Here is a 17023-nt window from a genome sequence, read left to right as displayed (position 1 = left end):
TTTCTAAGTATCTGCAAAGGCCCCCTGTGAGAAGAAGTCTCAACATTTGTGATCTGCACACAAAGAGGGCCCCTGTATTAGTCAAGTTAGAGCTTTTGTCTCCTTTATTTTCTGGACCTGGAGGGTCCCCCAATTTTAAGTTTTTACTTGTTTTTATTTTTAATTGAAGTGCATTTAAAATATAATGTTGTATAAGGGTGCCTGGGTGGCTCAGTCAGTTAAGCGTCCAACTTGCTCAGGTCATGATTTCATGGTTTGTGAGTTGGAGCCCCACATCAGGCTTTGTGCTGACAGCTCGGAGCCTGGAGCCTGCTTCGGATTCTGTGTCTCCCTCTCTCTTTGTCCCTCCTCTGCTCATGCACTGTCTCTCTCTGTCTCTCAAAAATAAATGTTAAAAAAGTTTTTAAAAATATAATATTGTATACATTTAAGGTGTACAACATGTTAATTTGATACATTTAAAATTTTTTTTTAATGTTTATTTATTTTTGAGAGAGAGAGAGACAGAACGTGAGCAGGGGAGGGGCAAAGAGAGAGGGAGACATAGAATCCAAAGCAGGCTCCAGGCTCTGAGCTGTCAGCACAGAACCTGACATGAGGCTCGAACCCATGACCCGTGAGATCATGACCTGAGCCGAAGTCAGGCACTTAACCAACTGAGCCACCCAGGTGCCCCAGATACATTTATGTATTATAATGTAATCGCCATTGTAGCAGTTGATAGTGCCTCAATCACATTATATAATTATCATTTTTTTTTTAGTGGTCCGAATAATTAACTTCGCGTCTGTTCTCAAGTTTGACAATTGTAATACAAGATTGTTATTTATATTCACTATACTGCGCATTAGATCCCCAGGATTTATTTAGCAGTCACTGCAAGTTTGTATCCCCCAACATCTGTCCTATAAGGGGCCCAAAAGTGTAGCTAGTGACAGAGGCGGGAAGGAAGAGTCAGAAAAAGTAAGAACGGGCTGTTTTCCTGTGTTGCAAAAGCCTGAAACGGGGTGGGAGGAAGTTTTAAGTTGAATGACATTTGGAGTTTTAGGATTATGAGGTTGGATTATAGAACATCTCTGAGTGATGTTACATGCTACGGCGCCTTCCCCGTAGGAGCAGAAAATAACACAACCAGCAAGGAAGGGCAATGGGAGAGAGAGAATTAAGTTGCTTCCTGCTTGTACGTATCTTATCGTTTTCTGCTTGGTATACCAGTCTCGACTGTGGGTCAGTGAGCCCCACCCCTGCTGGCCAGTGCTGTACTCACCAGGCTGAAGCAGATACTGGGGGAGTGGTTGCTGCCGTTTCCTGCTCTGCTTGAGGGGGCCGGTATCCAAATCCTTAGTTTCCCACTGGAGACTAGGTCTGGGTCAGATATGGCAGGGGACTCAGAATAGAAGAGAACAAAGGGCTCCAGCAACTGCCGAAAGTGAAAAGAGGAAGGGAGGCTGGTTAGGTGAAACCAGTGTCAGGAAGGAAAGCCTGGATTTTTGAAGTTCCTTCTTGCTGGTCTTAGTGTGGGAGGCCGGACCCCGGTGCCAGGCTGAGACCAGGTCGAGCAACGGCTCCCTGTTGACTCAGCCAACCCGGTGGTTCCCCCTCCCGTTCCCCCACTTGCAAAGGCATACGAAAGCCTTGTCAAGGCTGAGAAAGCTAATTCCTGAAGCCTGTGGTCTGTGGGTGTTGGCAGTAATGTTACCCCCCTTTTTCTACCCCGGGTCAAAGAGAAACAAACATGGGAACTGTGTTTTGCTAGCAATCTATCAACAAGGTCTTGTTGTGACCCGTTTAGAAAGCTCACAAGGTACACAGAACTAAATGTTTTGGCTGGCAGCGATCATGTGAAACCTGTTTATTCTTAGAATGACCTGATCCATAAGAGTCTTGATATAAAAGATTGTGTACAGCAACAATAAAGCCGTCCCTTGGGCCATCAGCCCAGGGGACCCTCCTGTTCCCAAACTGGCTTCTCTTCTTTCTTTCTTACATTCCCCTACCCTCAGGACCCCGATCTCGGTGTTTGTTGCACCGGTCGCAACATCTTAGTGCCTCTGCCTGTCCTGGCATCCACGTCACATTTGTGGATCCTTTCTCTCTGTCTCTGGATTCAGAAGACAGCTGGCATCTGGCATCTGGGACACGGCCCAGTGTAGCAAAGAGAGCCCTCTCCTCATTCACATCGTACTCACTGCGGAACGACTTGGCACAGACTTTCTGGAGGGCAATTTAGTCATAGGTCGCAGAAGCCTTGCAATATTTATACCTGCGTAAGAGCTAGGGTTAGGTTCGACTTCAACTAACACCAAAACCCACAGTAGCTGTAACTTAAGCATTAAGATGGGAGTTTATTTCTCCCGTGTGTAAAATTCCGAGAGAATGTGGACTGGCACTTGCCCAAGTTTCAAGGAGAATGCAGATTCTTTCTCCTATAATCATGAATCAGCATGAGACGATCCATTGTCCAGGCAGCAGGATGGAGTGTATCCAATGAAGAAAAAAGGGAAGGGTCACAGAACCCCTGGGTCTAAGGAAGGGTCCTGGAAACTGCCATGTAGCCGTTTTCGCTCCCGCTTCATTGAGGAGCGTCCCCAATCACACGGCCATGCCCAACTGTAGGGGACTCCGGAAAAGGCAGTGGTTCCAGATGACCAAATATCTGGCTGAGGATTGTGGAAGAAGCGTGAAAGAATATTGGGGAGCAATTAACACGGTTTCGTGCCTTGCTTATTTCACTTAAATAATGTATCTTGGAGATGATTCTGGATCATTGCTTAAAGAGCTTCCTTATTCTTATGTATTTTATTTTACCTCATTGTTTGGAAGCATCGCAAAGTATTTCGCTAATCTGTTGTTGGCTAGTTAGCTGTCAAGCTTGCATTATCACCAATATTGCTGCAGTGAGTAACCTTGTGCACAGGTAGTTTTACATATAGGTGAGTGTATCCATAAGATAAATTCCCAGATGTGGGCTTGTTGACATTCTGTAATTTTGATAGATTATTGCCAACCTGTCCTTCCTACAACTGTAACAGTGACAGTCCCGTTATCAATAATAACCCTTTACGACACGTTTTATCAAATTTTCTATCTTCATCTATCTGATAGTTAACAGGCAACTAAAAAATTTTTTTTAATGTTCATTTTATCTTTGAGACAGAGAGAGACACAGAGCATGAGTGGGGGAGGGGCAGAGAGAGAGAGAGAGACACAGAATCTGAAGCAGGGTCCAGACACAGAATCTGAGCTGTCAGCATGGAGCCCGTTGCAGGGCTCGAACTCATCAACTGCGAGAGTGTGACCTGAGCCGAAGTCGGACCATTAACTGACTGAGCCACCCAGGTGGTCCGGCAATTTTATTTTATTTTATTTTATTTATTTATTTATTTATTTATTTTTATTAAAACTTTTTTTTATTTCTTATTTTTTTTAACATTATTTGAGACAGACAGAGAGAGAGAGCATGAACAGGGGAGGGTCAGAGGAAGAGGGAGACATAGAATCTGAAACAGGCTCCAGGCTCTGAGCTGTCAGTACAGAGCCCGACGGGGGGCTCGAACCCACAGACGGTGAGATCATGACCTGAGCCGAAGTCGGACCCTTAACCGACTGAGCCACCCAGGCACCCTGGTCCGGCAATTTTAAAATTTAAAAGCAGTGTTACAATTAAAATTTTTTTCCATATATCTTTGCACTCTTGTCTGTTTCTACAAGGTAAGACCATAGAGAAGAATTACTGAGTGCAAAGTTACGCAAGATTTTAAACTCTTTTTAAAAAATGTTTATTTATTTTTGAGAGAGAGAAAGAGAGGCAGAGTGCAAGTGAGGGAGAGGTAGAGAGCGAGGGAGAGGCAGAATCCAAAGCAGGCTTCAGGCTCTGAGCTGTCAACACAGAGCCTAACTTGGGGTTTGAACCCACCAGCTGAGATCATAACCTGAGTGGAAGTTGGATGCCCAACCGACTCAGTCACCCAGGCACCCCTAAAATTTTAAACTCTTGATACTTGTTGTCAATTTTTTTTAAGGAAGATGTGCTAATTTTCCCATTCACCACCTACAATGCTTGAAAAGAGATCCCTTAAATAGAGTATAAAGAGATAAAGTGCAGCAGTGAGGAAGATAGTTTTTAAAAGTATTTTTTCCTTCCTTCCTCCCTCCCTCCCTCCCTCCCTCCTTTCTTTCTTTCTTTCTTTCTTTCTTTCTTTCTTTCTTTCTTTCTTTCTTTCTTTCTCTCCCTCTCTCTCTCTCTCTCTTTCTTTCTTCAGGCTCCATGCTAAGCATGGAGCCCATCGCAGGTGGAATCGTGACCTGAGCAGGAATCAAGTAGGTTGCTCAACCAGTTGAGTCACCCGGGGGCCCCGTGAGGAAGATGGTTTTTAGAATCAAATATGCCAGAGTTTGAGTTGGATTCTTTTAGATCCCCTGAAGAGTATTGAATTATTATTATTGTTATTTAATGAAGCATAGTTTATCCATGGTATTACATTCATTTCAGATGTACAACACAGTGATTCAACATTTACATACATTATGAAGTAATCTCCAAGGTCACTTATGTTTTAATCGGTTGACTTGGCTAGACATGAACATAAACACTTTCCCCTGCAGCCAGTGGCTGCTGAAATTTCATTTCTGCTCTTTTAAGATCAGCCAGGCCGCTTGGCATTGGCCTCACATGTGCATGGCCTTGGGGGACAGTCAGAGATCGGGGCAAGAGTTCATGCCCCCAGAAGTCAGAGCTTTCCCCTCTACCCCTTCCCTTTCCTGGGTAACTCTTCTCGACTTCCAGCTGCGGTGGTGGTGGCTCTGCACTCTGTCCTCAGCTTCTGTGAATCAGTTTGACTGTACAGATTGTCCTCTGGCTAAAACCATAAAAAAACAAGAAAGTCACAGAGTAAGTATGAGACCCCAACAGCTTCAGAATCTACCTTCTTTGGGTCTCTCTTCAGTGCATTTAGGTAGGTTTTTTTGGGTCAAGAGTTGTTAGCCTCGGAAGTAGTTCTCTGGGCTTATTTCAGCCTTCTTTGCAGTGTGACATCTATGATTTTTATTGATTCTTTGTGCATGAACAGTGCCATTAAAGTACATTTTGAGTCTGCCAAGGGTCTATGTCTCCAAAGGCCTGGAATTACCTGATAATGACAAAACTAACAGCCCGTATGGTGGGAGGCCGGTGGTAGAGGAGCTCACAGATTTCTGGGACATGTTCGTGGTACTGAGGCAGATTTGGGGTATTTAAGCCTTTCCTAATTGCCTCCAGGCAATGGTTATATCCCTGAAAAATACCTTTCAGCAAAGGGCCTTCACATGGTATATATCCCACTCAGTAGTGACTTGGGGCCAGTCATCAGAGAGCCTCAGTTTTCTCATGTGTAACGTAAGCCCTACCTACCTCACAGGACTGTCATCAAAGTGCTTAGGAGACGAGAGAGCAGTTCAGACCTGCAGAAATAATACTGTGCTGCCTCTGACCTTAGATGCACAGCTGAGGTGGTCAGAGGATCCCAGGCTACACCTGAGAGCCATCACCCTGAAGCCCACCTTTTCTATCTTTCTTTCTTCTTCCCTTCCTCCCTCCCTCCCTCCCTCCCTCCCTCCCTCCCTTCCTTCCATTTATTTATTTATTTATTTATTTATTTGAAGTTTAATTGACATATGTTATCCTATTACTTTCAGGTATACATCGTAGTGACTTGATATATATTTTTTTAATGTTTATTTATTTTGAGAGAGAGAGAGAGAGAGAGAGAGAGAGAGAATGTGAACTGGGGTGGGGAGGTGCAGCGAGAGGGAGAGAGAGAGAAATCCCAAGCTGGCTCCACACTGTCGGCGTACAGCCTTATGTGGGGCTTCATCTCACGAACCATGAGAACATGACTGAGCTGAAATCCATAACGGATGCTTCACCAACTGAGCCACCCAGGCACCCCATGACTTGATATTTTTTATACATTACGAAGTGATCCCCACTGTAAGTCTAGTTACCATCTGTCACCATACAAAGTTGTGTTATTGACTACAGGAGCCTGCTTTTCTTTTCTTTTTTTTTTTTTTTTTTAAATTTTTTTTTCAACGTTTATTTATTTTTGGGACAGAGAGAGACAGAGCATGAACAGGGGAGGGGCAGAGAGAGAGAGAGGGAGACACAGAATCGGAAACAGGCTCCAGGCTCTGAGCCATCAGCCCAGAGCCCCACGCGGGGCTCGAACTCACGGACCGCGAGATCGTGACCTGGCTGAAGTCAGACGCTCAACCGACTGCGCCACCCAGGCGCCCCAGGAGCCTGCTTTTCAATGTTTAAATGTGTTTCCAGATAAAGCTGTCTGTTGGGAAACCAACAGGGAATTCCAAGTCAGCTGGAAACATCAAAGAGACAGTATACAGGCAGTACCAAGTATATCGAATAGCATAAATGATTTCACCTTCAAAGTCATTTTCTTCCCAGAAGCACATTAGCTGGTATGGCATGGTGAGGGAAATTACTTGTGATAGCTGGGAATTTGGGAACATGGAAAATGACCTACTTGGCTCCTTCCACTCACCACCCACATTCCATCATAACTGAAGGTCAAGGATGGCTTCTTTCAGTCCAGCTACTAGAATTCCAGCATTTATGTACTTTAACACCCTATTCTCTATTTGACATGCCCAAAAAACGTGCAAGAATTGAAGTGCATTGTTCAAAGGTTACAAATCCAGGTCTCAAGGAGCTAGGAGATGAGGCTTTACCACAGGTGGGAGTCAGGCTCACTTGGAGCAGTGACTGGCTTTTTTTCCCTAATTTTTTAAAATGTTTATTTATTTTTGAGAGAGAGAGAGCAAGTGGGGGAGAGGCAGAGAGAGAAGGAGGCACAGAATCTGAAGCAGGCTCCAGGATCTGAACTGTCAGCACCGAGCCTGACACGGGGCTTGAACCCACGATCTGTGAGATCATGACCGGAAGTGAAGTTCGACGCTTAACGACTGAGCCACCCATGCCCCCGTGCATCTACCTTTTTTTTGCACCGGTCAACTAGGATTAAATAAATAAGTAAATAATATAAATAAAAAATAAAAATAAAATGTGTGAAAAATGATATGAAAGTGGTTTTATTGAATCCCATGGAAAATAAAGGGATATTCTTACCACCTAGACTTTGTAGTTGTGGGAAGACTATCAAGGAGAAAACTGTCACAGACTTTCATTTAGATGGCATGTTAATGTTAGACCTTGTGTCCTAAGTAGCAGCAAAAAGCACTTTCCTAGTTTCTCATCCTGAACTCTTGGGGTGGGGGTGGGGGCTCTATCTGGCGGGTAGGCTGCTTGTGCCCAAAGGACTCAAGTTGCTTACCACAATTTAGAACAGTGGTTCTCAAGGCATGGTTCTTGAATTAGCAGCAGCAGCAGCAGCAGCAGCAGCAGCAAACGGGCCCCACCCTGTGCCTAGATATTCAGAGACTGGCGGTTGGGCCAGCAATCTGTGTTTTAACAAGCCCTCCAGACAATTCTGTTGCATGCTCAAGTTTAAGAATCACTGCTTTTGAGACACTTAGAGCTAATTACTATAGTGCTGAGTCAAAACTGATTTCAGAATATAGATGTTGCTACATGTAAGTCTTAAAAAATTTTTCCAAGGCGTATTTTTTTGAGAGAGAGAGAGACAGAGAATGAAAAAGAGAGAGAGGGAGAGAGAGAGAGAGAGAGAGAGCATGAGCACAAGTGGGGGAGGGGCAGAGAGAGGGAGACCCAGAATCCGAAGCAGGCTCCAGGCTCTGAGCTGTCAGCACAGGCTCCCCACTGTATGTAAGCCTTATGGAGAAGGTTTGTGTCTGTGACTCCTCCTCTAGGTGAGTGTAGGAACCGCCTGGTATAAACCCAAAGGGCCCAATGAGAAGCATTAAAAGAGGGCCTAAAAGAGGCTGTGAGGGCAGAATTGAAGATGGTCAAAGATAATGACTGGTTTACTAAAGCTGTGCGTGAAATACAAAGAGAAGCTCACTAAACAAAGATGCTAGTATCCTTCAGAACGTGGAAAATTTTTGGACTTCCAGGACAAAGACTCCAGCAATGTGAAGGGAGATATGCCAGAAAAGAAGGCCCAATATTGCCCAGAGAAAGAGGACTTGGGGGAGGTATCCTCAGGAGGGAAGGTGTACCTGGGCTGCCAAACTGCTCCAAGCCCACCTGTCCAAGCCCACACCGACTGGAAGTTACAAATGCTTTAGCTAGATGAGTGGAAAGGTATGTGGAGCATCTAATAACACTTTGAATTAGACACGTGTACGTTTAGATTTAGGTTTGTTTGCATATCACAGAAAACTCAGTATAATGGTAGCTTAAGCAAGATAATAACGGATTTATCGTTCACGTAACGTAAATGTGGGATTGGTACTTTTGGGGCAGCTCCACTGTTATCAGGAATCCAGACTCCTTTTGTCTTTTTATTCCACCATGATAATTTTTGGCTTCCATTCTCAAGGTATGGTTCAATAGGACAGCAGGGGCTCCAACTGTCACATATCATCTCTCTTCTGGGCTGTGGGAAGGAGGAGAGGCAGAAGGGGGAAAGGGCACATGCCTTTGTTGAGTCATTTCCCTCAATTTAGTTTAATAATTTAATTTCTTAAAGTTTATTTATTTTTTTTTATTTATTTTTAAAAAAAAAATTTTTTTTTTTCAACGTTTATTTATTTTTGGGACAGAGAGAGACAGAGCATGAATGGGGAAGGGCAGAGAGAGAGGGAGACACAGAATCAGAAACAGGCTCCGGGCTCTGAGCCATCAGCCCAGAGCCCGACGCGGGGCTCGAACTCACAGACCGCAAGATCGTGACCTGGCTGAAGTCGGACGCTTAACCGACTGCGCCACCCAGGCGCCCCAAAGTTTATTTTTTTTGAGAGAGAGACAGCACAAGCAGGGGAGGGACAGAGAGAGAGTGAGAGAGAAAATCCCAAGCAGGCTTCGTCCTGCCAGTGTGGAGCTCAATGTGGGGCTCAAACCCACAAAGCCATGAGATCATGACCTGAGCTGAAACTAAGAGTCAGACACTTAACTGATTGAGCCACCCAGGCGTCCAGAGTCATTTCCCTTTAAATACCTTTCCTCATCTGAAAAAAATGTGATTAGGGGTGCCTGGGTAGCTCAGTCGGTTAAGCGTCCAACTTTGGTTCAGGTCATGATCTTGCAGTTTGTGGGTTCGAGCCCCACATTGGGCTCTGTGCTGACAGCTGGGAACCTGGAGCCTGCTTCGGATTCTGCGTCTCCCTCTCTCTCTGCCCCTCCCCCATTCACGTTCTGTCTCTCTCTCTCTGTCTCTCAAAAATAAATAAATATGAAAAAAATTTTAAAAATGAGATTAATATAATTTAAAGAGACGTAGGGAAAATAAATAGGAAGATGATTGGAAAGATTTTAGAAACATAAAAAATATATAATGTATAAATATATATTTATATTTACATATATATTTAAAACAAAGAACTGATAAACTGGTAAACTGAATGTTGACCCAGCTCCAAAATGCCTAGAATAGGGATATTCTTAAGGGATATTTCAGCCTCCACTAAATGATGAGTTTTCTTCCCCTAGCATTTAAGCCTCTCCCAGAGACATGAATTAATCCCTTTTAGGTCATGGAGGGAACTCTAAATGCTTATATAATTTTGAAAAAATGAGTTGGCATCAGAGACAGTTATCATGCTTTGCACATTTATCCTAAGAAAAACAGTATTTACTTTTTGTATTTCACGTAATTTGCCATCTTTAATGTCCCTCATTATTACTGGTTCTGTCCTCTTTACAAAAACTTACTATGCTATAGCATTGGCTTTACGAGGCCTAAACAAAATGCTCTGTGTACTATGAGCTTTTTTATACTTTCATTTATTCACTCAATAACCATACATTAAGTATCTGTTTTAAGTTTTGGGCACTGGGGTTTTATTATAAACACAAAACACAGGGTTCCTTTCCTGATGGGAGTTTACATTACAGTGTCTGTGTGGAGGTGTTGCTGTTGAGGGAGATAGACCAAGAACACATAAACAAATGAGCAAGATAGTTCAGATAGGAAAAAGTGCTATAGTTAGGAGGACATGGGAGCATGTAATTGAGAGGGAGAGGCTATGTTAGAAGGGAAAGTTCTCCTCCAGGAGCTAAGATATGAATGTGAGGCAAAGCCATTAACAAATGTGCAATTTACAATGAGCACTTATTTCGTGGTTACGGTCATCTAAAAATTTTTGTTTCTAAACAAAATTCCCACTACACAAATGATGAAGATACAACTTCTTTTTAAGTCAAGTATCAACAAAAAAATGCTCCATCTGTTAATGCCAAAGATAAGATTGTGAGCAATATTAGAATTATTTTGAAATCCAAACAGCTGTCAGTAGGTGTGCCTTCAAAAAAAAAAATTAAGCACTTGCTCTTGCTTAATCTCTATATTAGTTACTTTTGGGAAATGAAATATTTGAGTATCTCACTTGACTGTTAAGAGTACAATGTTATCAGCAAACTGGCAATGAATTCTGTGGCAAAAATGAATCCATTCTGGTTTTTGAAAGAATCTGTTTTATATTTGTGACTCATGATCTTGTAGAATCCTACATGTGCAGAGAAAGTTGGCATCTGCCAGGAGCAAAGCAAATTTGATTAGATGTTCCAGTGGCTAGAATATATTCATTTAGTGTTTACAACTGGCTTCCTTAGAAATATGAGTGTTGCTTATCTAGTGACGTGAATTTAAAACATACAGAGCCTTGAGCATTGGGTGTTATATGTAAGTGATGAATCACCAAATTCTACTCCTGAAACAATTACATTACATATTAACTAACCTGGTTTCAAATAACATTAAAAAATAAAAATAAAAACAAAAAAAAACACCCCAAAATGATTCCATTGGAACAACGTATGTTAAGCATAGAAAACCTCTAAGAATATACATTAAAATGTTAACTGTTTAAAAAAAACATACAGAGCTTCAGATATGATCCCTGATTTTTTAAGAAAACCCACCAAACTTTATAAGAATAGATTTCCTAAAAAATTGGACTTGATTCTCATTATAACATCAACATACTACAAATCTAGAGCCAAGTTTTTTGTATCTCTTCAAAATTTGAGATGAAATTTGTAAGACAATAACAAAGCATATGGGAGAGGGAGAAGCCACCAATGAGATGGTTTCATGTCAAAAAGATGTGATATTAATTTAGGAACCAATGAACTTTAAAAAGTGGAATCATGTGTGAGTAATAGAGTAGAATCTGGACCCAGACGGGAATCTAGCCTCAGAAAGTGAAGCATAAACAGAAAAGAGGGTGGAGGGGAGGAGGAATGGAAATTTTCAGGCGTATTGGAATTAAAAGACTCTTAGTTCCCTTCTAGCCCATATATTTGATTCTAAGAGCACCCAAAGAATGTGTTAACCAGGGGCAGCTGGGTGGCTCAGTCAGGCGACCTATTCTTGATTTTGGCTCAGGTCATAATCTCAGGGCCAAGGGATTGGGCCCTGGGTCATCTTGTTCAGAGTCTGCTTAAGATTCTCTTTCTCCTTCTCCCTCTGCTCCTCCCCTGCTGGCTCGCTCTCTCTAAAAAATAAATAACTAATTTTTTTTTTTTTTTAAAGAAGGTGTTGGGGCTCCCGGGTGGTTCAGTCAGTTAAGTGTCCAACTTTGGCTCAGATCATGGGAGTTTGAGTCCTGCTTCTAGCTCTGTGATGACAGCTTGGAGCCTGCTTCAGATTCTGTATCTCCCTCTCTATCAAAAATAAACATTAAAAAAAAAGAGAGAGAAGATGACCAGTTAAAAAAATGACCTTATTGAGAATACAGATAACCATAAAATTTACCCATAAGCATACAATTCAATGATTTGTAGAAAATTCAGAGTTGTGCAACCATCAGGACAATCTAACCTATTTTTTTCATTGTTCATGGGATAGAAACCATTGTAGAGCAAGTTTCAAGGATGCAAAGGGGATTTATTGAAAACATGTGTAATAGACATGTGTGGGCAGTTGGTTTACTGAAACAAATAAGGAGAAAGAGAGGGAGAGTGTCTGGAGGCAGTACAGAACAATGGTTAAAAGCTACCCCTTGAAGTCAGACTGCTGGAGCTCAGATTCAGGCATCCTTATTTGCTTTAACCTTGAGCTGTTCGACCTCAAATAAGTTACTTAACTCTCTGAGCCTCAATTTATTCATCTGTAGTATACCAGTACCTACTTCATGGGGTTATGAAGGATAAATGAGATAATATGTATGAGGTGCTCAGCATAGTCCTGACCTATAGTAAGTACTCAACAAATGTTAGCTATTTTTATGATTATCACTGGATGACCATTAAATAGCCTTTCACGAACCAGACACAAAAGACCACATGCTCTATGATTCAATTTATATGAAATTCTAGCAAAGTCAAAACGATGGTGATAGAAAGTAGACCAGTGGTTGCCAGAGGCCATGGAGGGGGGAGGGGGCATGAATGACAGCAAAGGAGCACAGGGAACTTTTGGGATGGTGTTTTGTAAACATTTGTCATGGAATTAAACTTGGCGAATTTGATTGTGTGTGAAACAAAGCAGACAAAAAATACCCCAACCCTAAAAAATATAGCTTTTAATTTTCTAGTTGGATAGTTTAATTATTACATGTTAGAAGCAAGAATGAATTTCCAAACTCAGCCAGCAAATATTTGTTGGGTACCTATTATGTGCAAGGCACTGTTCTAGTGCTGAGGATACAGCCTTGAAGTGGACAGCATCTCAACCCTCATACAGCTTACAGTTCAAGCATGAATTAGATACATGTGTTTGGGGCCACAAAAGTCAGTGTGGGATGTTATGCGGACATAATCGAGACAGGGGAGTAGGAGGAGGGGTAGAGGAGCTCCAACTTATATAAATATCTGTTCCGTGGATTTTCCTTTATTTTTCAAACATACACAGAAGTAAACACAGCGTGCCTCTATCTGACGTAGTGTTCGGGCACGTGGCGTGACAGAGGCCTCTGGGTGACAAGTGATCTTGAGTGACCCAGGGCTGCCCTCTGGTCCCCATTATCTGTGAGTCTCACGTGGCGACGCAAGAGGACTGGCATCGGCCCACGGACCAGGTGGACGCTTCCACCGGCCTGTAGAGTGGCGCGCCCTCGATCTCGTCAACTAGGCGCTCTCTTGCCTCCAGGCTACCAAGAGCCCCATCCTCTCCCGCCCCCACGCCTCGGCAGAGCTCACTATGCTGGGCCCCGGCAAGCACCCGCCCAGAACGTGGGCCAAACCACCGAAGTCTCAGCCTGCGAGATGACTCCGCCCACCAAGTGACCCTACCCACGGGTGACCCCGCCCACTCGGGGGGCGGAGACTCGTTGCGGGAACCTGGTTAACTCTTCAGTTTGAGTCGCGTGGGGGGGCGGGGCGAGGCCTGCGGGGGGCGGAGCTTGCGGCGAGGCGGGCCGCTTGGCGCGGGCTAGGGAAATGGATGCTCTGCTGGTCTGCGGGCGCCGGGGGCGGGGAAAGCACTCGCTCTGCTCGGCGCTGGCCCCGCCCGCGACCCGGCGGGAGCCCGGGGCCGCCCCTTTCCTCCCTCACGGGCGCTGGGCTGAGTCCCGAGTCGAGAAACCTCACAGGCTCTGAGCTCCCTGACTGGGTTTTGGGTGGCTGCAGCCTGAGGAGGAACATGGCGCTCGTAGGCAACGGAGCAGAGCTGGAGGCGGACGAGGTACTGGCTGGTGGGGGTGCGGGTACTGTCCCTGGAGTCCGGGAGGGATGAGCGAGCCCGGCAGGGACGGCCAGGGTCCGCCCCCTTGGTCCCCAGTCTGGGACAGGCAGCCTCCGGTTCGGAGGAAGGAGCAGGGGCTGCGGGGGGGGGGGGGGTGGATGGGGAGGGCACCCGGCCTGGGAGGTCTTTCTCTGCGGCCGCGAGGAGGGCGCTCGGAGCGGAGGTGCTGCGGAGTTTGGGGCGCCGGCACCGCGGGGTCGTGGGATAGAGGACACCACGTCGGGTCGGCGGGTGGTTGGGTGTGAGTGCGCGGGAGCGCGGGACTCGCAGCCCTGGGCTGTTCTGAGACTGTTCAGGAGCGCCTGGGCTTTTTGAGGTCTGACCCTGAAGTCCCGATACTGGCCCTCGGGGTTTGTGGAATCTCACTTCTGTGGAAGTTTCCAGGTGGCAGAACCGAAAGGCTTCAGTCGGTGACAGGAGGAGGACAGGCTGAGGAAGGAGCCCCAGGGGTGTTTGCGCGAGCGGACAGGGCACGGGCTGCCGAGGGGCCGGAGGGCTGCAGGACCGGAGCAGCAGCCCAGGAAATGGTGCTTTCTCCGCAGTCCACAGGGCACGGGCCTTTCCCACGCAGGTCCGCCGTGGCGGTGGTGGACGGGAGAGAACCGACTCCGGCCGCTTCACTTCTCCACTGTATTTAAATAGCCATTTCCTCCGGTGGCGGGCGCGCGGGGGTCTGAGCACCCTTTGGCGCGCGCGCTGGACCTGTTGATTTATTGATTGTTCCTTTCAGCCGCACTTGGCAGTTCCGGAGAGACGCTCCCTCTTGCGCTGGAAGTTGAGGCCGGCAGCAGCACCCACATTTGCTGCTGCTGCTGCCATTTTACCTGACTTGAATTTTACAAGTCGCTGCTGGAGGAGGTTTAGTTTCAAATGATGCAATAGTGGAAGATCTGGAGGAGGCGGGTTAAGATTCCAGTCCCATCTCTTTCATGTTGGAAAACTCCTGACAACGAATTGTGTTCTCAGTGTAGCCCTTAATATAAAAACGAAACAAAAACCAAACTACAGCTCCTTTACACGGCTGACCGGCAAGAGGGCAAGCCGGGTCATTGAGAACCTTCCTTACAGCCAGTCCCTTGCAATGAGGACCCCCAAGACCACAAAACAATGAGCCACAATTTGCTAAGTTGCATCTATTTATTTATTGTTGAAACTTTTACACTACACATAAAGGCAAGTGATGAAATAGCATATTTGTTGCTATTTTCATCCATGACAACCTTTCTTTATTTATAGCTTTAGGCTGTCTTTGTGGTATGACCTAGAGCCTCCTGTTTTTCTTTCCTCCTTAGTTCTTTTCTTTAATCAAGGTAGTAACACTTTCATGGCGCTTTGGCCATACATACACTCCCTTCCTCAAAAGTTTTTATGGCTGTCTGTTATATATTAAGTATTTATATATCTGGCATGCAAGGCCCTGGCAAAATGATCTAAATGTGATGTTCCAGCCTGTTCCCAACTGCTTCCCTTTGTATAACCAGTTAATTTGATCAGTGTTATGCCCATATTATAGATGAGGAAGCAAGACTGGAAGTAGATAGTAAATATGGAGTGAATTTTTGAATCCCTAGTCTGCTAGTCTAAAAAGATTTGGTAGTCTTAGGGCTATAGAATTGTCTAGACCAGAGCATTGTTGAGAAGGAAAGGGGATGCTATTAATAATTAACACTTGGACAGTAGGTGTGAATTGGGACTGTCCTGGGCTTATAGAAATACATAGTTATCCTAGCTATGCCCACTGCTTACAAGATGAACCGAAGTGTTAAGATACTCTAGCTAGGGAGGAGGACTCTAGTTCTGTGGGGGAAGTTAGGTCTCAGAACAGCAGAGAGCTTGGCACACAGCTTCTTGGTAAACACATTTGTTAAATGAATGAATAAAAGCAGAAATGATGTTTCTTAATAATTTCTCATTATTTGCTTTATTTTTCTTTTTTTAAATTCAGTAACTATTAGGCTCCTGTTAACATGTAATGTACTATGTTGGTCCTAGGAGGTGAGCAAAGTATAAACAAATTTTTTTGTTCCTGCCAAATTCACATTTATCCCTCACAGTACCCCATTTCTATTGGTATAAATTTTGCAAACATTAAAAAAAATGTTTATTTATTTTTGGCGGTGCCTGGGTGGCTCAGTCAGTTGAGTGTCCGACTTCGGCTCAGGTCATGATCTCAGAGTTCATGGGTTCGAGCCCCGTGTCGGGCTCTGTGATGACGGATCAGAGCCTGGAGCCTGCTTCAGATTGTGTGTCTCCCTCTCTCTCTGCCCCTCTCCTGTTCGCGCTTTGTCTCTCTCTCAAAGATAACTACACATTAAAAAAAATTAAAAAAAAAAAAAGAAAATGTTTTTTTAGTTTTGAGAGGGGGGGAGGGGCAGAGAGAGAGGGAGACACAGAATCCGAAGCAAGTAGAGCTGTCAGCACAGAGCCGGCTGTGGGGCTTGAACTCACGTACGGTAAGATCATGACCTGAGCCGAAGTCGGAGGCTCAACCGACTGAGCCACCCAGGCCCCCAAATTTTGCAAACATTTATTGAACATTTGCTCTGTGCTGAAACTTGGTAGGTGCCTTAGAAAGAGAAGACACCGTTTTAGCTCTCTAGGGTTCTCTGTCTAGGTAGGGAGATATGACATGTGTATAAGAACTCCAGAATAGAGCTCAAGGCCATGTAAGCAAGTAGGAAGTAGTGCATTGTGGACTGGGTACCCTTGACTTCCTTGTAGAAAGTCCCTAACATTTCATTGGCCTGAGCACTCTACCATGTCTACACGGAGTGAACAAGACCTGGCTCTTCAATTTTACTGGGTGTGTGAAACTAAAATGGCTTATTTCAGCTGGGGAGCTTTTTAAGCACTTTAATATACATTTGATAGGCTTTGTGGCTATTATTTTATATCCTAGGGAAGTAGAAGGGGGCCATGTGGTGTAGGTGGAAAAGTAGCCAGGAATTAGACGAACTGGGCTCTCTGTCAGTAATTTGCCCGTTAGCCATGTATTCAGTATGTGTGCAGATATCTGTCCGCAGATACAACGGGGCACCAGACTGATAAGGTTTCTATCTACAACTTAGTGATTTCATTGAGTAAGTCTCATTTTCTTAGGGTTCTTTTAAGTTTCCTCATCTGAAGAAGGTGGGGCTGGATGAACCCTAAGTGTTCTTCCATTTCTAGAAGTCTATACTTTTGTGGGGGGGATGCTCCTTTTTGGGAGGAGAGCTAATAAAATGGGACTTCCTTTTCTTTCAGAGTTTCTCAGGAGATGATGG

The 17023-nt window shown here is 44.6% G+C and overlaps 1 protein-coding gene across 1 annotated transcript in view; it reads left to right on the top strand.

Annotated features, from left to right (window-relative positions):
- Positions 1-13443: 13443 nt before the first annotated feature.
- TTC39B (tetratricopeptide repeat domain 39B) overlaps positions 13444-17023 on the top strand; it is a 129430-nt gene continuing 125850 nt past the window's right edge. Inside the window, 2 exon segments of the mRNA XM_043566468.1 lie at positions 13444-13498; positions 13500-13700. Coding sequence (XP_043422403.1) covers positions 13457-13498; positions 13500-13700 — 243 coding nt within the window. The 5' untranslated portion in view covers positions 13444-13456.

The sequence above is a fragment of the Prionailurus bengalensis genome, chromosome D4 (genome assembly GCF_016509475.1).
Source record: "Prionailurus bengalensis isolate Pbe53 chromosome D4, Fcat_Pben_1.1_paternal_pri, whole genome shotgun sequence".
Lineage (NCBI taxonomy): Eukaryota > Metazoa > Chordata > Mammalia > Carnivora > Felidae > Prionailurus > Prionailurus bengalensis.
The sequence above is the reverse complement of the archived record's forward strand: the minus strand, read 5'-3'. Positions and strand labels throughout refer to the sequence as shown.